The 22,955-nt window shown below is 37.9% G+C and overlaps 2 protein-coding genes across 2 annotated transcripts; both read left to right on the top strand.

The window, feature by feature from the left end:
- Positions 1 to 2,366: 2,366 nt before the first annotated feature.
- LOC132560017 (histidine N-alpha-methyltransferase-like) lies at positions 2,367 to 7,728 on the top strand. The gene is made up of 8 exons (XM_060224676.1): positions 2,367 to 2,431; positions 2,853 to 3,032; positions 3,723 to 3,861; positions 4,265 to 4,367; positions 4,986 to 5,089; positions 5,314 to 5,391; positions 6,722 to 6,898; positions 7,066 to 7,728. The coding sequence occupies exons 2-8, from the start codon at positions 2,856 to 2,858 to the stop codon at positions 7,251 to 7,253; spliced, it is 966 nt and encodes a 321-aa protein (XP_060080659.1). The 5' UTR covers positions 2,367 to 2,431; positions 2,853 to 2,855; the 3' UTR covers positions 7,254 to 7,728.
- Positions 7,729 to 8,903: 1,175 nt separating this feature from the next.
- On the top strand, positions 8,904 to 22,134 carry LOC132560032 (uncharacterized). Its single transcript, XM_060224691.1, has 10 exons — positions 8,904 to 9,016; positions 12,251 to 12,338; positions 13,847 to 13,911; positions 14,231 to 14,418; positions 14,837 to 14,881; positions 15,157 to 15,222; positions 15,725 to 16,119; positions 16,388 to 16,482; positions 16,824 to 17,211; positions 21,829 to 22,134. The coding sequence occupies exons 1-10, from the start codon at positions 8,904 to 8,906 to the stop codon at positions 22,132 to 22,134; spliced, it is 1,749 nt and encodes a 582-aa protein (XP_060080674.1).
- Positions 22,135 to 22,955: the final 821 nt, after the last annotated feature.

The raw sequence follows: 22,955 nt of genomic DNA, 5'->3' as shown, positions 1-22,955 counted from the left end.
AAAACCATATCGAACGAGTCCATCGTTTTAACGAAGCGAGAAACAGCTACTGATAAAGTGAAAATAAGTACTGATGCAGAGTTAGAAAGCCGCAGTTTCGCATCTAAATCGCGGGTGATTGAATAATGTCATTTGAACACATACAGAATGGAAATAACAATCAAGCGCTATTTTAGAATATAAGTTTTCACGCTGATCATCAAAAACACATTCATCAAATATATTGGTTGGTAATATTTTCGAACAAGCCGCCCGTCCGACCGGAGTTATGCCAGACCGTATGTAACGTTGTATTTTGTACTTCAGAGATCGCCGGGCAACGCTCAGGTTTCCTTTCGAAACATTCACATATTGAATATAAATGTATTTTTTTTATTTTCATTTTTTTTATTTTTTTATTACAATTTTTTGTTTCTCTGTAAAGCTAATTTTCTAGATTCAATTAGCATGTGCAGTGCAAATGCTGAAAGCGAACGGAATGTTAAAGTAATATACAGAACGGGATAGGTTATATTCCAGTCCAACCCAGTCAACTTGCTTCACTACTACAAATATACATGTCCCATGCATGGGTGGTTTGAACAAGTTCCACTGTGATAACTATATGTGAATGAATTGCGATCAAATTTAGTTGCTTGGTGTGTTTTACTATCTTTTTGATCGAATATTGACACCATTTATTGACATTTATTAATAATTAACTAAGTATTTCCACACCGATTGTCCCAGTTGATTACGATGCGATCAATCGATTTCAAGAGGATTTGGTTACCCTATGCATTGTACCATCCCACCGGATTTAAGCTGTGAAACGTAGACTTAGCCATTGAAAGCAGGGGGTATAAATTCCGCGATATTTAACGTTTGAACTTACACCGTATTCATCGCTTCAACACAATGGCTGTATAGTTTATTTGGCAGTTTTTAACAATGAATCGTGGGCAGAACTCGGAAAAAATATCATGGTTTTTTTTTTACCTACCACCCCCTCCCCCTTTTCCCTTTCCCCATAAAATATATTTTGTTCTGTAACTTTGAGCTTTTCGACAGGCGGTACAAATGTACCGCAGGGCGAAATTTGTTCTTAATACAGAAAAACTGAGCACGTGTGCCCACGTGATAAACAACCGTATATGTACTGATGTAGACATTTTGTCAGGAACAGAAACATAATTGTGATTCGAATGTAATTTGCAGATATAACTTAAACAATTACTACACTCCACACTCCGTAGTCAACAAAACACGTTTTCTGTCGTAGTCCATAAGTGTTTGTTAATTGCGGTAAGTTTACCGGTTATAAATCATGCATGGCGATTCCTGTCCTCGCGTCAAACACTTGAGTTCGATGACGATCAAGTTTGCGCGCATCCCTCAGACAGACAATCGTTGCTTGTGCTAGTCTGCTGTTGGGAGGGTGCACACTGCCATGACCGTTTCCTGCTGTTACTGATAACACTAAGTGCCATGAAAACCGCACCGTCAATGACGTGACCAATGACATCCCCTGGACACAATTTTGTAAGTGGTAACCATCAGCGATGACCTTGGGAAGCTAACAGTCAAATCGATTCATCTTATCCTTTTAAATTAAACGTTTCTTTCACAACATCAAAGAATACTACTGATTACACATTATATCTCCGTATGTACACCAATAACGATATGCCAATATGACTAACAATGATATAACAGTATTATCCATTCCGAAACTCATTTACAAGAGGTTACCTTCAAAATATTGCAATCTAAGCGTGTCTGGAGAAAACAAGCGTAGATAAAGAGTGGCTGGTTAAGGCAAGCGAACTATAGAGAGGCTGGCGAAACCAACAATCAAGTTACCGAATTAGAGAGAGGTCGGCGTCGACACGAGTAGACTGTTTCGAGTTAAAGAGAGACAAGTGAAGACAGGGGTGGCGAAGATAGGGTCCTGATATGTCAGTTTATAATGTATTTGTTAAATCAAAGTAAAATAAATTGATATGTAAAATAAATGTAGAATAAAGAAACGAAATGAGAAGAAAATGTATAAATAAACTGAAAGATAACAGGTGCGTTGTTAGAAATAAATCCACTACACGTCTTTATCATTTAAAATGACATTTCTCGATTAACCTTCGGGAGTTATACAGTAAGTTCGTACATCGAATAAAGTCCTATACTCCTGGTTATTTCATGAAATATTTACAGTTAAGTTTTGCTTTACGTCCTATTAACGGACCTTTACAAAAGTACGTTTTGATTAAATGACTTTGAGGATAACTGCGATATTTTACGGTTGACCCGCGAGGTGCGCCGCGGATGAACGATTTTGCTTGACTCACTAATTCTTGAAATTTCATATCAATACGGATAAACAGCTTCCTGTACTTGTGTGTACAGCGTCTGTAAATTGTCTGTTCCTTCACTGGGTGTCAATACACAGATCGAGGTAAGTGAACTGATAAAACATGTAATATATTGTCAATACCTTGCAGTTTTGAAGGGCGCAGAAAAATTAAAAAGAAATTGAAAATGATATGTTGTAGAATATTTTTGTAAAATGTCATCCAAAGTCGCTTCACACAATACAATATACAAATATTTACCAGTTATTTTGGTCAATATTTGCAGCTTTACAGTTATTTTATGAAATTACGTACTTTATATAAAGAATTATTTATTAAATTTCTAAATCAATGTTAAACGTTGGACGACACAACAAACCACTTGTCGTGTAGCCTCAATATAAATTATACATTTGTATTCTTTGTGATTATTCCTTCAATATACACAATATAGTTGGCAACACTGGAAATAAAAATGAATTTCCATGAAAAGGTCATTATTATTTACAATTCTTGTATTTTCAGGAAATGGAAGACGGTCTCAAACAGAGTTTACTTAGAGGTTTAACATCGAGTCCGAAATACATACCTACTTGGTATAACTATGATGACGTCGGATCGGAACTTCAGTATCAATGTACCACAGATATACCTGACTATTACTTGTGTAAAAGTGACCGATCTCTTCTAGAACACAGGATACAGGTGCGTGTCATTTTACATTGTACAATATAAGAGTATACGGAAGTACATAGACATATCGTTGCGAGACCGGCAGTATCTTTTCATTTTGTGTGAGAGAAATATTACAAAATTCGTAAAATTGATGTGTGCTTGGGTTTTGATCATGATTCACTACATCCAATCATCGTCTATGAAAGTATGTCAAAGTTTTAATTCGTATTATCCTTAATTCTCGAAGTCGTAATAAATCGGGGAAAATCTTGACGAACTGTATATATCTATATAAATATACATAAAGCTCGGATACAATGAAGATCAGAGCAGGGCACGAGGTCAAAATTTGTCATTCTTTGTTAATTGTGTTACAGGGAAAAAATATCAATAGATTAACACAATGCATCATATGCATTCGTATTCATGTACACTTGATTATGTATAAATTTACGTTGCGATCCTGGTAATCGTATCACGTAATCAGACAATTTGCCACCGTGATCACGTCGAGAAAATTCCAGCTGTCTATTAGTTCAACTTTCAAACATCCTTTTTTGGGGATGTCGTGGTGGTGTGATAGTTGGAATTTCTTGGTGGGATTTCTTGGCTAGACGATTTAGTGCTGTAGATCGTGAGTTCGAGTTCCGGTCAGGACAAGAGTAAAACTTGTCCTCCTTCGTTAATTGTGTTACAAGGTTCAACCTTTATTAAATATAGGATATCATTCCAAGACTCCCGTATGATGTGGCCTTGGTTGACCTCGGAAGTGGAAATTGTTCCAAGACGAGGCTTGTGATAGACGAGTTACTTTCTAGACAAGAAACGGTTAAATTCTTTCCTGTTGATATTTCTGAAGGTATGTTTGTTGTAAAGACGACGCTTTTAGTGGAAAAAATAAAATAACCATACACATCACAGCACGTTAAATATGGCCTAGCGGAGTTGTAATTGGCTGAAAGGTGCCATCGTTTCCATTGTCCATTGTGCTATTGAAACTTTTTGCTGCCATATGCAGCGTGACGTCACAAAAAAAAATTATAGAATGAAAATATCAACAATTTAGAATCTTCAACTTTCTTTTCATTAATGTATATGTAAAGAAGTGAAGTTTGCATTCCCTTCCCTTTTAGAAGTTCGGCCAGGTATCAAAGACTAAATCTAAAGTTCTCATATGTATAAACTTGTACAAGACCTTGTATATCTGACAGTTTACAAACTAAAAATTGTTGTGCATAACTTTCCATTGTTGTATTTTTCAGAGTTTCTCTTGAAATCAGTCAAGGACTTATCAAAAGAATATGACGAGTCACTTGTGATTACTCCAATCGCTGCTAACTATGAACAGGGCATAGAACGTCTAAAGTAAGCTGCATCATTCATCACAACAGCTAAGACATTATAAATACATTTATCTAATAACGACAACAGAAAAACGCATATATAGATAAAGATTTCCAAACCTATAATTGTTCTGATATTGATATGTAGTATTCTGATTCTAAGTGATAAGAAGTTGGGAAGTGCCATGAAACAAAGAAACGCTTTCAACCAGATGAAATCCTGAGTTCACAAAACAAGCAATTGTCTTCTATTATTCTATTATTAATAATATTATCCATCCATCCGTCCGTCCGTCTTTCCGTCCTACCGTCCTTCCTTCCGTCCGTCCTTCCACAAACCCATCCATCCATTCATCCATCTCTCTCTCTCTTTTCTCTCTCTCTCTCTATCCCCGTCTCTGTCTCCCTCTCTGTCGCTCTCCCTGTCTCTCTCACAGTCTCTCTCCCTCTCTGTCTCCCTCTCTGTGTCTCTGTGTGTGTGTCTCTCTCTGTCTCTCTCACTGTCCCTGTCTCCCTCTCTGTCTCTCTGTCTGTCTCTGTCTGTCTACCTGTCTCTCTCTCTCTCTCTCTCTCAACTACTTAATCGACTGGATCAATCTCAATGTCTAGTATTCTGACCTTTCCTACGGTTGTGTTACAGACAGGTAGAAGGCCCGAAGATCATTCTGTGGTTTGACAGCATCATCAATCAATCATATGATGACCAGGTCAACACACTCCGGGTGATTTCTACAATGATGACAGGTCAGGTTCTATTTCTAACAGAAAACTCACACATCAGATATCATTGCTTATACGGAATACGGTTTCTGTGTGTTTAATCAAAACGGTGAAACATTGAACACTAATAACCATAGATTATTTATAAAACAGAGCGAATGTGTTTCCTTTATAGATGTTCCATATTGAAAATATATATCCTGAATGTACAAGAACAGCAAAACACTGTTTTAATTGCTTGTTTCCAGAGAAATGTCGACTCGTGTTTAGTGCTGACGTCACCGTTGATAGGGAAGCTGTCCTTAATGCTTACGACGACGACGCAGGTGAATCATTCATTTGTTTTCCCATTACCCGGTATAATGTTTGTCTTAGGAGTCAGGAAAATGTTGAATATCAATTATTTTTGACCAACAGGCTTTGCGAGAAGAAATGATCCTGGTCAATAATCAAGGTCATAGGGCTTAGATTTATTTATATGCGAAATCGACTTCTTATTACCGGAAAGGCTTAAAATAATAATATTGTGCATATATATTCTGAGAGGAAGTACATTGTTTGAGATAACTACCGACTTTGACCAATATTTAAAGTCAAATTCTCAAAGACGCCCAAGCAGCTCATTCTTAGAGATCGGAAAACCAAGAATCACGGTATTTAGATTACAGGTTCCTGGGATGGCATTTCACAATATATGCAAAACAAATGTTTTTTCCCTATGTTAAAAGTTAAACAGGGCAATTATGTTGAAAGTTTCAGATGATTTAGCAAGATTTATCAAAAGGCCTATTAACATGAAATAGGTTTCTGGGATAAATTCCGACAAATGTTACAGTGTAGGGTCGCACAACGTTACACGATGTGCGCACGGTATGCGCAAAACGTATGCATGATGGGCGCATGATAGGAAACCTGGACGAAATAGGCTATCGCACATTAGTGTGCACGTTGTACCGTTCCATCATGGTTGATGTAAATCTATAAATACATTAAATGGTCGTCTCTTTTTCAATCGGTAATGGATCATCTAAAATCTCATACTGTCAGAAAGGAAACTTTATTTTCATTACTTCTGTTTACTCTCATTTTGCTATCATTTTGTAAACAAAAATTACATACTCAGGTAAGAATGGCCTCCTCAATGTTGTGTCGTAGATTTAGACACATAAAAAAGAGGAAACGGTTGAAATGGTTAGATAGAGACGCTTACACACTGAAATCTTATCGAATCGCCAACATTTCAAAACACAAAACAGATTTTCTGAAACAACCGTTATTGCCTTTACCCGGTCGGGTGCTATTCATACGACCCAGACTTCTATGATCTACAACAAAGTCTGTTAAACTACTACCAGATCGCGGCAGAGGCTAAAATGCGGTCGACCCTCAATGTGACACTATCATCGTGCTAAATCGCTCCTCTGTCTGAAAACTCTCCGACAAAGAGATCGCAAAGGGATCACTGGTCCCTTTCCAAGAAAATATGAAAGCGTCCACCCTTCACGGTCGACGCACCACCAGCTAGAGATAAATCTACAAAACGATTAACCTTGTCAAGTACTGGAATAGAGAGGAAACGTTTAAGATCAGGAAAAAATGTTTCTGTTTCGTTAAAAGTTTTATCTGTATAAATTATAAAGGGTATTCTTTTGACAGGAGTGATGCAGCGATTTATAAGTTATGCGATGACCAGGCTCAACAAAGACACAGGAAGTGAAATCAACCTGGACAGATTTACGTATGAGGTAGACTTCGTATCTAACCATGACCCACAGGCAATGAGTTACGTCACAGCCTATATTCGTGCTAATGAACAGACTCGCTGGCCGATTCGTAAGTAATACTATTTACAATCGCTTGCTCTGTTTTAAATGTCTGGATGCTCATAACAAGAAAATACATGTTAAACTTGAACTCAGTCTTCCAATAAACGAAAATTTAAAATATAATAAAATTCTGTATCAAAACATGATTTTGAAAAACTTGGTTTAATTTTACAGCTGGACTTGGTATCGATCTATCAATGGAGAAAGGGGAATGTCTCTACTTTCACGAAGGTGCCGGGTTTAGTTGTAAATACACATTGGAACAGCTAGGCACTATCGTGGAGAAAGCTGGACTCCGACTAGTAGGATCGGTGTCTGCTGGACAGCGCCATGCCGCCTTCTGTATTTGCACCGCATCATGAAGCAAAACGAAGGAAATCTTGAAAATTAAGGTTTACCTTCGATATATCCAAGATTAAGATATAGTGTCTGTTGTACTAAGACGAAAGATTTTATTTTAGTTGGTACAAGAAGCTTTTGAGGTCAATATGGAGAAAGAGGAAGATAGGGAACTTACACCGTTTATTGTAATGTCATTTGATATACCAAAGCATTGACGCCATTTTCAAGAAACTACCTGTAAGTTTTGTATATTCTTGTTTTCGACTGTTACACTGTTTCAAATGTACGTATCTTTGATATTTCTCTACTGTTGCTGTTGAAATGAAATAAATGAGAAATCAAGAGATTTGTGAGAGAATAAAAGTCACAAGTTAATAGGTTCGTTCAATACAGATTTAGTATTCAGTTTTCAGACAATATTGACCTGGCCACTAGTTGTTCAGATAATGTTGATGTGGTCAATAGTTGTTTGGACAATTAAAAAATGATGTTTTACATCTGTAGTTATGTGTGATGTTTATCGAAAATACCCGGTCAGATGTACATTGTAGGTTGATTATACAAACAACCCTTAATCTGTTTCTCTTTTCGGCAACAAAAGGAAAAAATATAAAACATAGAATATCTGCTAATATTTATCAAAAGAACAGAGATGTGACCCTTGGTCGCATAAACTAGGACACTTCCTATCTAATCACTTGAACTAGATCATATTCTTGTACAACTACAATATTATGGAGGAGAGGTTTTTCATAAAACTTTCCTATCTAATATGAATACAGAGGAATCTTATTTGAAGTATCTTTTCCAGTGTCTCCATACAGAAAGTAGAAATAATTTGACAGTTGCCAAGAACGTTTAGAGTCCACAGTGTATCTTATGGCTAGACAATTTGCAGTGTTAATTGTTCAAGCTCAATATATACATTTTTTTTTTCGTAAAAATCATAACCTTTAAAACACTAAGAGTTATTTCCCTTTTATTGTCTCGGTTTCCGTTACACTGTAAAAGTTTTTGGAAAATCGGGTCCTGATTGGCCAGGCGCGTGAGTGTTATGTCTTCGTAATATCAAGTGACTGTACGATGTGTGGGGTTTGATGTTCCCTACCCTTGACAGTTTGTGTTCAGGAAGCTGAGAAACGAACATTTACGCCAAATTTCAATGGGTGACATTTGACGGGCGGCTATATACCTTGTTCTATGTGATGTCCACCGGCTAGCAAGACCACGTCGTCATATCATAAGTATAACTTCCCTTAATCACGCTTGTTTGATCGAATGGAAGCGCGCGAGAGGAAACATGACTTCCCAAGAAAACCCACATGATCGAATAAAAAAATAGATAAAAGATATGAAATTTTTTTAAAACTCTATAAAACCAGGACCGGAAATGTTTATCCATTAAACCACCGAAATATTATGGGTATTAAGTGTAAGTGTACTTTGGCATGTTGATACATTTATAATGTACTTTACTAATGACATATCAGTGGTAGAAGATTAATAGTTACTCTGTTAAAGTCATAGAAAATATGGTTTCCTCGCGGACACTCGAGGCATGTTTATTGTCTCCCTTTGTAATGTGACGTCATAGAACCTGACGTCATGTTGTGGCTGGAAACAACATGGCGATATGTCAACGGTAAACATAGTTGCTAGATCTTACAAAAATGGACTCGAAAAGACTTCGTCACAAGGCATTGAGAGATGCTTGTCAGGCGGAACTTTCGAAACAAACCCGATTTTTAGATAAATGGCAAACAGTCAACGAGAAAACCCTAAGGTAAGTAGATAAGTATAGGTCTTTGTTATACATTCCATATATTTCTGTTTTGGCGGGGGAAATGGCGGGGGAACTCGAGCGAGATTACAGAATGTAAACAACACCACAACACGAGCTCCATCAGAGAATGTAAACAACACCACAACCCGAGCTCCATCACAGAATGTAAACAACACCACAACCCGAGCTCCATCACAGAATGTAAACAACATCAGAACCCGAGCTCCATCACAGAATGTAAACCACACTAGAACCCGAGCTCCATCACAGAATGTAAACAACACCAGAACCCAGGCTCCATCACAGAATGTAAACAACACTAGAACCCGAGCTCCATCACAGAATGTAAACAACACCAGAACCCGAGCTCCATCACAGAATGTAAACTACACTAGAACCCGAGCTCCATCACAGAATGTAAACAACACCACAACACGAGCTCCATCACAGAATGTAAACAAATACAGAACTCGAGCTCCATCACAGAATGTAAACAACACCACAACCCGAGCTCCATCACAGAATGTAAACAACACCAGAACCCGAGCTCCATCACAGAATGTAAACAAATACAGAACTCGAGCTCCATCAGAGAATGTAAACAACACCACAACCCAGGCTCCATCACAGAATGTAAACCACACTAGAACCCGAGCTCCATCACAGAATGTAAACAACACCAGAACCCGAGCTCCATCACAGAATGTAAAAAAACAACAGAACCCGAGCTCCATCACAGAATGTAAACCACACTAGAACCCGAGCTCCATCACAGAATGTAAACAACATCAGAACCCGAGCTCCATCACAGAATGTAAACCACACTAGAACCCGAGCTCCATCACAGAATGTAAACAACACCAGAACCCAGGCTCCATCACAGAATGTAAACCACACTAGAACCCGAGCTCCATCACAGAATGTAAAAAAACAACAGAACCCGAGCTCCATCACAGAATGTAAACAACACCAGAACCCGAGCTCCATCACAGAATGTAAACCACACTAGAACCCGAGCTCCATCACAGAATGTATACAACACCAGAACCAGAGCTCCATCACAGAATGTAAACAACACCAGAACCCAGGCTCCATCACAGAATGTAAACAATACCAGAACCCGAGCTCCATCACAGAATGTAAACAACACCACAACCCGAGCTCCATCACAGAATGTAAACCACACTAGAACCCGAGCTCCATCACAGAATGTAAACCACACTAGAACCCGAGCTCCATCACAGAATGTAAACAACACTAAAACCCGAGCTCCATCACAGAATGTAAACAACACCAGAACCCGAGCTCCATCACAGAATGTAAACAACACCACAACCCGAGCTCCATCACAGCATGTAAACCACACTAGAACCCGAGCTCCATCACAGAATGTAAACAACACCAGAACCCGAGCTCCATCACAGAATGTAAACAAATACAGAACCCGAGCTCCATCAGAGAATGTAAACAACACCACAACCCGAGCTCCATCACAGAATGTAAACAACACCAGAACCCGAGCTCCATCACAGAATGTAAACAAATACAGAACCCGAGCTCCATCACAGAATGTAAACAACACCAGAACCCGAGCTCCATAACAGAATGTAAAAAAACAACAGAATCCGAGCTCCATCACAGAATGTAAACAACACCAGAACCCGAGCTCCATCACAGAATGTAAAAAAACAACAGAACCCAAGCTCCATTACAGAATGTAAACCACACTAGAACCCGAGCTCCATCACAGAATGTAAACAACACCAGAACCCGAGCTCCATCACAGAATGTAAACAACACCACAACCCGAGCTCCATCACAGAATGTAAACAACAGTAGAACCCGAGCTCCATCACAGAATGTAAACAACATCAGAACCCGAGCTCCATCACAGAATGTAAACCACACTAGAACCCGAGCTCCATCACAGAATGTAAACAACACCAGAACCCGAGCTCCATCACAGAATGTAAACAACACTAGAACCAGGGTTCCATCACAGAATGTAAACAACACCAGAATCCAGGCTCCATCACAGAATTTAAACAATACAAGAACACGAGCTCCATTACAGAATGTAAACAGCACTAAAACCCGAGCTCCATCACAGAATGTAAACAACACTAGAACCCAAGCTCCATCACAGAATGTAAACAACACTAGAAACCGAGCTCCATCACAGAATGTAAACAACACCAGAACCCAGGCTCCATCACAGAATGTAAACAATACCAGAACCCGAGCTCCATCACAGAATGTAAACAATACCAGAACCCGAGCTCCATCACAGAATGTAAACAACAGTAGAACCCGAGCTCCATCACAGAATGTAAACCACACTAGAACCCGAGCTCAATCACAGAATGTATACAACACCAGAACCCGAGCTCCATCACAGAATTTAAACAACACTAGAACCCGAGCTCCATCACAGAATGTAAACAACATCAGAACCCGAGCTCCATCACAGAATGTAAACAAATACAGAACCCGAGCTCCATCACAGAATGTAAACAACACTAGAACCAGGGCTCCATGACAGAATGTAAACAACACTAGAACCCGAGCTCCATCACAGAATGTAAACAACACTAGAACCAGGGCTCCATCACAGAATGTAAACAACACTAGAACCCGAGCTCCATCACAGAATGTAAACAACACTAGAACCAGGGCTCCATCACAGAAAGGAAACGACACCAGAACCCAGGCTCCATCACAGAATGTAAACAACACCAGAACCCGAGCTCCATCACAGAATGTAAACAACACCAGAACCCGAGCTCCATCACAGAATGTAAACAACACTAGAACCCGAGCTCCATCACAGAATGTAAACAACACTAGAACCAGGGCTCCATCACAGAATGTAAACAACACTAGAACCAGGGCTCCATCACAGAATTAATATCGGAACCAGTTCTCATTTTACTTCTTAACTTTCATATCAACTAAAACTTTTATATCTTTAGAATACAAGCATTCATATTGATCATAATATAATGCCAAGTCCTGTATAACTTTTTAATATCTATAAATACTTAAATATGACTACTCTTTTGTATCATATTAGTAAATACATTGTTTATTGTTAAATTCATAAAGTTGATAAATTTGACGAATGAATCTGATCAGTCAACTTTCAGAAATATGCTTTTCAGTTGATATATCAATGAAAAAGAAACTCATTGGCTTCGTTCATTTTGAATAAACTAACATTTAAATACATTGTAGCCAGGAGGAGGAAACGATGAGGAGACAACTGGAACGTTTGCAGAAGGACAAGGCAAGATTCTCATTGGAAAATGAAATGAAGGAGCAGGTAAAAAGATTGGAATATAGAATATATTAGATAAACATACATAAGCATTCCTATCTCCATCACTTTCTATACAAACAAGTATTAAAAGTCCAAACTGAGAGTTCAATATATAAGGATGTGCGTTCATCCTCAATACATCTAGGACGGCCTTCAACCCTATCTTCGTACATGATATCTAGAATAGCTCTCACCAATATGTTTGTACGTGGTATGTAGAATAGCTCTCACCAATATGTTTGTACGTGGTATGTAGAATAGCTCTCACCAATATGTTTGTACGTGGTATGTAGAATAGCTATCATCAATATGTTTGTACGTGGTATGTAGAATAGCTATCACCAATATGTTTGTACGTGGTATGTAGAATAGCTATCACCAATATGTTTGTACGTGGTATGTAGAATTTCTATCACCAATATATTTGTACATGATATCTAGAATAGCTCTCACCAATATGTTTGTACGTGGTATATAGAATAGCTATCACCAATATGTTTGTACGTGGTATATAGAATAGCTATCACCAATATGTTTGTACGTGGTATGTAGAATTTCTATCACCAATATATTTGTACATGATATCTAGAATAGCTCTCACCAATATGTTTGTACGTGGTATATAGAATAGCTATCACCAATATGTTTGTACGTGGTATATAGAATAGCTATCACCAATATGTTTGTACGTGGTATATAGAATAGCTATCACCAATATGTTTGTACGTGGTATATAGAATAGCTATCACCAATATGTTTGTACGTGGTATGTAGAATTTCTATCACCAATATATTTGTACGTGGTATATAGAATAGCTATCACCAATATGTTTGTACGTGGTATGTAGAATTTCTATCACCAATATGTTTGTACGTGGTATGTAGAATAGCTATCACCAATATATTTGTACGTGGTATATAGAATAGCTATCACCAATATGTTTGTACGTGGTATATAGAATAGCTATCACCAATATGTTTGTACGTGGTATATAGAATAGCTATCACCAATATGTTTGTACGCGGTATATAGAATAGCTATCACCAATATGTTTGTACGTGGTATATAGAATAGCTGTCACTAATATGTTTGTACGTGGTATATAGAATAGCTGTCACTAATATGTTTGTACGTGGTATATAGAACACGACAGATTGAAAACGACAGGTCAAAGAAGTGTTTCACAACCCTCACTATTTTTGCTACCGTCCCTATTATTTTTCATTTTGTTAAAAAAACAACAAAAAACAAAAGAAAAAACAAAAAAAAAACAAAAAAAAAAACAAAACAAAAAGCTTTTGTGTTGATTTAGTTCCGGTTTTGTTTCCTGACGATGTTTGTAGGTGATCCGGTTGTCAACCCTATTTTTTGAAGATCACTCGACATGAATGTATACGTCCTTAACATAAAGTTTACCCTGTATATTCTATCCAATCAGATATCTCCCTTTGTCGTTTAAGTACTTTACACTGTGTAATTTTGATATGTATCACGGTTTGTTGTTTTTCAGTATAGAGGAAAAAGGAGATTTTCGGAATATGACAGTCATAATGAACAGATGATACGAAGAAGCAGGTACGATGCAATTTCATAATGTTCTTCCATGATAACATGTGTAGGGGGCGGGGTTGGTGTTGCATAGACAGATATACTTATCCACTGGAAGAGCACGTATTTGGACTGATGGGTGGGTTTTGATGACGTCATTGATGTTTTTGGCTTTGGAAGAGTACATAATATCGAACTCTTCCTAAACCACAGACCTTGCATGATCAGAACCACTGACAGAACAAATCAATATTATTGGACCGTGTTTGTTGCAAACAGTTCTTTAATAGTTTCGGACGATTGACAGACTTGTTGCAATAATTGTGATATTATCTTCTATCAACAGTTTTTCCTCTTACTTGCCAAAGATAGCAGACAAAAGTAGTTTCCATTCAAACGAGGCACTTCTGAATCAGCCGAGAAGCCACCGACAGCTGAAAATAGAATCTGAAGCCCTAGCACAAGCATCCCAAAATTCACTCCAAGGGGTTCCGAAAGACTCAGTGACGAAATTTCCGAAGATTCATAAACATGGTAAATCTGATAAAAGGTTTTTGATCAAACTATGACATTCCTAAAATGACAACGTTCTGTCTACTGTACGTATTAGGCAGTTTGCAATGGACAACATATACATCAAGCAATGCGCAGGTTTTAAAAAAGGGCACTCATGACTATAACAGTTTATTGTCTGTTGAACTACCTATTCAATAGTTTTATATATTCAAATGAAACATACAACATTGTTATACCCTGTAGAATCAGTTCCTATATATTTATATAGAGAAAGAAATGTCAAAAGTTTAACTGTTTTGTTCACCGGTCCAAATGGACTGTTGACCGCTTTACGAAAACATACGAGTAAGTAGAGGTGTCGTTTTTATTATAGATTATCTATGTCACGATATGGCACAATCAGTCAATTATTTTCGCTATTTCGACATTTCAGAAGACAAGCACCACTTAACCAAAGAGCGGAGAAAATCTATGCCTGCAGGTTTGTTTTCCTCAAAAAAATATTTTTACTTTTTATTACATTCGAGCGACATCTAGAGAGTTAGAAGTAAAAGCAAAGAAAGTTTCAATTTCATTCAATTTTCTATTTGTATCAAATATCTGACAGCTCGGAAATAGAAATTTTATTGTCATGAAAGACACGTTCACATATGGCACGGAAATAAATTCCAGGTACTCAGATGAAAATAAGGAACATCACACAACGTGGTAAACTCATTGTAGTTTTTTAGATGTTTTTTTTTTTCTCATTTCTAGGGCATGTCTACCCCCGAAAAGAAAAGCAACAGTTGAGCGAAAAAGGGAAGAAAAAACACAGTACAAGTAAGTTATGTTTTTCATTTCATGGAGACAAAGCTGTAACAAGCGCTACTTAAAGATTAGTGACATCTTATATCAAATTTGAGAAAACATTTCGGAGTGAATATGTGTCTTCTGAATCTTGCTTTAAGTATGAAGTTTCACATCAACATTGAGTCAGAATGTTTAGTAAAAAGATGTTTTAAGACGAAGCATTATAAAACGGTGAATAAGTGTGAAGACAATTGTGATCGACACGCTTCGCTGAGAAAGAGGTCACTGAATACCGTTTTACGTCCGCCTGTCTGTCTGTCAACGACTGCTTAAAATATTAATGTGGTTTCTCAACGACTTACAACTCAGAAGGGACTGTTGCAAATGTATAATATTTAGCATTAATATTGAATCAGTTTGTAGAAATATTTTTATTCTCCTGTAAATATTGGTCATGTTTAATCTATGACCTCTTTATTAAGGCCAAGATTTAATTTCTTTTTGTACACTTATTCATTGTAAACTTTTTTAGTGCCGATGATTATTGTGACGGATATGACAAGTAGTCCGGCAGAGGACCAGGTTGTATTATTTCAAGATGACCGAGTCAACAGTCAAAGCGAGGCTCTAGGTAGCAAACATGCACTCGATAAAAACCGCCAAAGCTCAGAGAGGCGTGTCAGTCTACATGACCAGGATAGACATGACTTTAGAGGGAGTCAAAAACGCCTAGATCGGCAACAGCACAAAAGTAACGACTCGTTGGCGAGAGGGAGCCACCAGTACATTGATCACCATGATCACGTGAACGAAACAGAGGAACTGACGTCACTGTACGATATGGCAATACAGACGGTAGCTTCTGCACACGAATCTGCCTTTACCCAAGTCCAAGATGTTCATAGGCGCTCCATACCAAACTGGAAGGTAACTTGCAAATATGAAAATCGGACCATGCGTTGGATTTATCTATGAAACAATGTGCACACACTGTATTTGCACACTGATCTTTTGATTTACGGATTTACGGAAATGTTGACGTTTGTTATTTCAGAATCAGATGTGTATATTTCATACTTAACGTGTCTTCGACTGACTGTAAACAAACTATTATCATATCACAATACATCTCGAAACAAAGAGAATGCCATTTAATGATTTTATTCAAGTTGTCTTTTGGCATGATTCGTTTCAGGACGACACTAAATTCCCAGATGCAAAACAGATGGACCTGTCATCTCTACAGGAACTAGAGACCATGTTAAAGGATGCTCGCCAGTACAATACAAGGTAATGCTGAAGGGCGCTTGTCAGCGGCAAAACAAGCGACCAATTAAGTTGATACAAGTGTACAGAATACAGCTTAGAATTACGGTAGTTTTCAAAAACCCTTGCATCATAAATCATATATGTAAAATGTTTAGATATTGATGGTCGCATTTAGCTTCTAATGAGTCCAGTGATTCATTTTAAAATAACTTTCTTCTGCCTCATGATACTGCGCAATACTTTAAACGCCAAGTACAGTTTTTGTTCAATGGCTTTTCATCCACTGGTATATTTTTACAAAAAGAAGATATACAAAAAGTTGAAGTAGTACTAAAAATAAATCACATCTCCTATATCAACAGAAAACAGAGGGAAGGCGACTATGGTCTACATACTGCTGAGAACCGACAGCAACGCCGCCGACTTCAGTTCCTGGAGGAGATTTTACAGGCGCTAAGTGGCGAGCACGTTGTTGAATTTGATCCCATGGAGATGCTGCAGTGCGGTTACCTGAGGTTGTCAAAGTCCAACATAGACCGACTCGAGCATATGGTCCGCGATTTAGGTATTGATCCGGGTATTCATGCGCACAGTGACGTCTCAGATCACGATATCTGGCAGGAACTGCGGGAATTACGTCAGAACGAGGCTTTGGAGCGTGAACGGGAGCGAGAACAATATCAGAAAGAGGCTCATGGGAGAAGAAGCAGACAAAGCATGAGGAGAGTTTCTTCTGATATCAAGCAGCAAGTATGACGGGAAATAATCTATTAGCATATTTATGAGATCTTCACTTTTTGGATTTGCACTGAGACACGAGTCACAGCAGCAGATCACAGCTCTACTGTGATGTTGATATTGTCATCTCAACTGCATTATGCGATAATTAGAAATCCTAAAATAAAGTTTGCCGTGTTTGATATGTCTTCTTTCCTGGTAAATGAGAAGTTGTACACAATTTTATTTAGCACGTGGATTTCAACGCCACATTGCCAAACGTGACACAGAAGAACTGATGAAGATTTTCAAAACAGTGTATATATCCGTGTCGACTCATTATCATTTCAAACATACACCTGTAATTTATGAAAAACCTTTCTTTTATGTATAACGGCCACAAACTGGCGTTTTAAAGGAAATCTCGGGCAAATCATTATCAAATCAAATTCTGACTGTTTTGTACGTTTCTAGAATCATTTTCCATTGATTTTTCAAAGTACTCAGCATCAAATATATTTCCTATGGTCAGTACAGACGGACGGACTCCTGACCAATATAACCATTTTCAACACGCAACTAGACTCACGATATCTGATCCAAGCAAAAGGTACACTGTAAACTGGTAAAAAAGGCAAATTTCTCATTATTTTTTTTATTTATGTAAACCAACATATGCTTTTTGCATCTACCGCCAACAGATATTGAAATGAACGAAAATCGTGTGTAGCTACATAATAGGGACCGAATCTAATTCTCCATAATTATGTTGTGGCGCAATTAAGGCCGATCGGAAATCGATTTCAATGACAACATAAGTAGATACTTAATGGACATTTTTTCATAAAACATCATCTAACGAAATCTTTACTTATCTGGGATACCCCTTGATGAATTGTTTAGTGGACTGATTTGAAGAGCTGTCTGACTCGAAAAAGCCTGCCGAAAAGCCGGAACAGGTATCACGGCTTTTAAACCAAATTTCTGGAATGAGGTAGCTTTGAGTTCTTGAGAACAAAAAAAATAATGAACAACTTACTTTGATTTATCTAAGCACGTTGTTATTACAAAGTCTTATATACAGAGCATACGACTTAATAATTGATTAACTTAAGTTCACGAGAGATCAAAACTTTATTTTGTCACTGATAAAACTCGTTAAAAAACAATAAATTCATAGATATTAAAATAGCGCTTTTTAATACTTTATCTTATCCATATGTGGTTTCTGTAATTCTGTTGAAATGATAAAAATCTGATTTGTTGTTAAGTTTGATTAACGAAGATTAGAAATTGACAAAATGAAACCGCCCACAAAGAATGTAATTTATCATTTTAGGTCTAGCTCATTGCACTGCTCACTTTGTCCAAGTAGGAGATGGTGGTAAAACTTCTCATTTTTATATGGTTGTTTAACGCTGCGGCAGCTGTTGTTGAAAGTTCTGATCAGCAACTGTAGAACATTCTTAAGCAAGTCTTGACGTTGAAAATTGCTTTAGATAGCGTTATAAGTGGGTTTTGAAATCGAAATTTTGAGCAAACAGAAGAGTTTAACCGTCGTGGAAAATTTCCAAAACAAGATAAACAATTGCGAAAGAGAGAGAGAGAGAGAAAAATAAACGAGAAAAATGATCAATAATAAACGAAACAATGGCCAGATCTAGAGAACAGGTGGGTTGTTGTGCCGAAATGGCATAAACTAAAAAATATAAATTGTCTCTCCAGCATCCACAGCAGTCACTCCTTCGATAAATTGTTGGAACGACTCAAACACGGGTGTAAATATATCGTATATCTTAAAACAAAAACATGCTTATTGTATAATATCTAATTTCATTATTTTTCATTCAATGAAAAGAAGTTGAACTACAGCTAAAGCCTATATAAGTTCTCACCTACTGAAGGATTTACCTATACGTCAGTCGATCATAATAATTGTTTTTATTTCTGTCCAAAGGACCTATTTACGATAACAAAGACTTAAAGGTGATGCAGGCCGGATCTGTATACATTTGTAACTCAGTAGCTGACATCACATGAACCGTCTGTTGTGGGTACAAGGACTTTGTCAAATATACGATATACAACAGATACAACGAGGGAGCATGGCAACTTAAGATTGGTAAAACGTCAAGTTTTCCAACTTAAAGTTTGAAAAAGAAACTTTGAACATCGTTTGTCTGTCAAATTGATAAATATGTAATTTATGAATCAAACTGCTAAAAATATCGTATAACAATATCAGTTGTGCCCTGTTAGGATCTTATTGACAACAGAAAATAATGAATAAATGAGGTGTTTGAAGACAGTAAGGCGACGTCCTGGCTTGTATCTGTTCTGTTTATGGACACTTCTGCAATATCTAGATTTATTTCCTAGATATATCCAGTCCCCATTCACAGTAACAATCCATTTGGTTATTTTAATCTCATTTTTGACAACTTGTTTATATTTGAGAATCATAAATACCTGACGTTCCTTATGTACGGATCATATAGATGTGATAGGTTCCCGGGCGTTCCTTATGTACGGATTATATAGATGTGATATGTTCCCGGGCATTCCTTATGTACGGATTATATAGATGTGATGAGTTCCCGGGGGTTCCTTATGTACGGATTATATAGATGTGATATGTTCCCGGGCGTTCCTTATGTACGGATTATATAGATGTGATGAGTTCCCGTGCGTTCCTTATGTACGGATTATACAGATGTGATATGTTCCCGGGCGTTCCTTATGTACGGATTATATAGATGTGATGAGTTCCCGTGCGTTCCTTATGTACGGATTATACAGATGTGATATGTTCCCGGGCGTTCCTTATGTACGAATTATATAGATGTGATATGTTCCCTGGCGTTCCTTATGTACGGATTATACAGATGTGATATGTTCCCGGACGTTCCTTATGTACAAATTATATAGATGTGATATGTTCCCGGGCGTTCCTTATGTACGGATTATATAGATGTGATATGTTCCCTGGCGTTCCTTTTGTACGGATTATACAGATGTGATATGTTCCCGGGCGTTCCTTATGTACGAATTATATAGATGTGATATGTTCCCTGGCGTTCCTTTTGTACGGATTATACAGATGTGATATGTTCCTGGGCGTTTCTTTTTTAACGTGTTTGATTTTATGCTATGGATATTATGTTAGGAAACACTAACCGATAGACATAACACGATTGTCAATAAACTATCGTATTTGAACGAGCAAAACGACATGCTTAACTTTCGATCAATTTCCTGTCAACTTTTTCTATTGGTGTGTCCCGAGCAGACCAATATTTGTTGTCGTTTTCCTGCTTTTCAGAGTAAACTTTATACTTTATATCACATAGGAGTTTGATTATATTGTGCTATACTGATTGTGTTAATACGCCATTGAAACAAGTTCTGTACGATGTGACTCCTAACAAAGAGCTACATACAAACATTGGCTTCCGTTTTGTTTACATCCCATTAACACAAGTGAAATCGATCGCTACCAACAACGCCACACCGTCAGACACATTAGTAGTCTACAACAGATGTAGATATATTTGTATTACAAATACATTCAGTGATCGGGTCGATCACACTCACAATGCCTTTGTAGAATTGAAAGAAGATCGCCCCGCTGTATTCCACTGCATTACCACATGAGGCGTCTAATGTGGGACGATGTGTAGATTCATATTCTTTATCGAAGGACGGGTAATTTTTTATGGCGTCCGTCCAACCGTTAACATCAACTTATCATTTGAAATTAAAAGAAAGAATTAAACATTTATCATTTTAAAACTAATTCGAAACAGGTTTTACAAAGTTAAATCAATCACTCTTTTTGGCCCGCATAAAAGCGCACCTCTGTCTGTTCCGGGAATCGAACCCAAGGCACATAAGTGTAAGGTGACTGCGTTACCATTTTGCGTCCCCAATATTAATCTAATTATCACTTCCAGCGTTGTATGTTTGATCTGATTAAACCTAAACTTCCTAAACACAGTCATTATTTCTTGAACTGGATCATACTTAGTGTCACGCTACCACTTGAAAATCCATTGTTACTGTTCCAGCACCCGTTCTTCTAATCAGAAGTATTCAAATCTTGATAAAGTTTTCTTTTCTGGTGATAAGAAAAGCAAAAGACCCGATAAATCTAGCGCACGAAAGTCTTCTGTGTAAAAGAGAGGTCGATTAATATAAATTTTGATCAAAAGAAGCTGATAGCTTGTTTTGTAATTGATAGAAAATAGAGGTTCGACTGTATATACCATTTTCTTGTAAGGATGCAAAAAGAGGGCAAAACTTAAACAATCGTTAAGTACTATACTTATAGATGTATGTTATGTTCTTTATAGTGCTCTGTAACACTATGTCAATGTATGAGAATCAACTTAAAGAACAAGTCTGCGTTTCACTGTCAGAGTGGAATCGGTATTAGATGCACATGATGACAACGCTTCACCAGCATTCAGAAAGTTAGGATCACGAAACCGCTGAGGTACTGCACAAATACGCTTTGGACAGAGAACACGACATAGAAGACTTTTTTGATGAAAGAGGCGCTGTCTCGAGCGTGTGGAAGAGGAGGAAGTCGTTGAGGATTTACCTTGTCGATTACAATGACATTTTCATGAAAGTAACTTCTGGTTGCAGGTGCCCATACACATGCCATCTTCAGTCTGTTCAGATACATCAGCGTGTTGTGAACTGAACTTTACCTGTGAATTTTTAGCACAGAACAGCCATATGCGGCGAAGGACGAAAATCAGCTACGAATGGACAGGTATATCGAGGATGATGTGTCCGATTGTGGTAACTGAAGGCTCTCCATACCATCACGCTGCCGCCATCCCATATGTTATCCCGCAGGACACAACAATCGGCGTAACGTTCGTTACGTCGACGCCACACACGCAATCGGCCATCAGCATGGGAAAAATGGAATCAAGACTCATCTGAGAAAAGAACTCGTCGCCAGTCAACAAGACGACATGGTCGATGATGATTTGCCCATTGAAGACGTGAGGATAGGCCCTACGTAAGGACGTCAGCAGTTAATGCCATGTTCACGTAGGCGGCGCCGGACAATGGGCGTCTTCTAATTCTGATGACAGTTTCTGTTCTAGTTGTAGGCTGGGCCCGGTCACGAAGGTGAGTTACCCGGATGTAGAGATCTTGGGCCTGAGTTGTCACCCTTTGTCTCCCCGTCCGGGGACGATAAGAAACTGAACCTATATGTTGGAAGCGTCCAGCAAGCCTGGTGATAGTGCTAACATGACATCCCAAGCGCCTGGCTTCAATTCCCGCCTGCAAACTTTCAAGATCTATTCTTTTCTGCAATTGTGGCATCGTGTTTCATGAGTATTATTCACGCTATTTCCCCGAATGAATGTTTTTTTTGGGACAGACAACTTTTTAAAGGAATCATCTCGGCGAAAACTAAACTGTATTAGCAACACCCGTGATTGCATGAGCAGAATTCACGATTTTACCCATTGCGCATGTGTCGGTGTGAACCGTGTCGGGAGTGAACAAAAACATGCCATTTCATCATTTGCACTCAGATTTGAAATAGAGATTTAAAATCGATTGGAATCTGGTGTTACAAATCCTTTGAAATTACATTAACCGTGCTACCACTGTCAACAACAGCAGCAATCCTTTGTTTATGAATGAGATTGCAATAAACAGGAATTTCGCCATTGGGCCGTTGGTATTCATATCTTGCAAGTCATCTGAAGTACTATCACAATTATCATCTGTATTGTCCACTGAGTAAT

This window comes from Ylistrum balloti, unplaced genomic scaffold (assembly GCF_031769215.1).
Source record: "Ylistrum balloti isolate Yb309-2 unplaced genomic scaffold, AGI_CSIRO_Ybal_v1 Utg371002, whole genome shotgun sequence".
Taxonomy (NCBI): Eukaryota; Metazoa; Mollusca; class Bivalvia; order Pectinida; family Pectinidae; genus Ylistrum; species Ylistrum balloti.
Note: the sequence above shows the minus strand (reverse complement) of the source record. Positions and strands in the feature narration are given on the sequence as shown.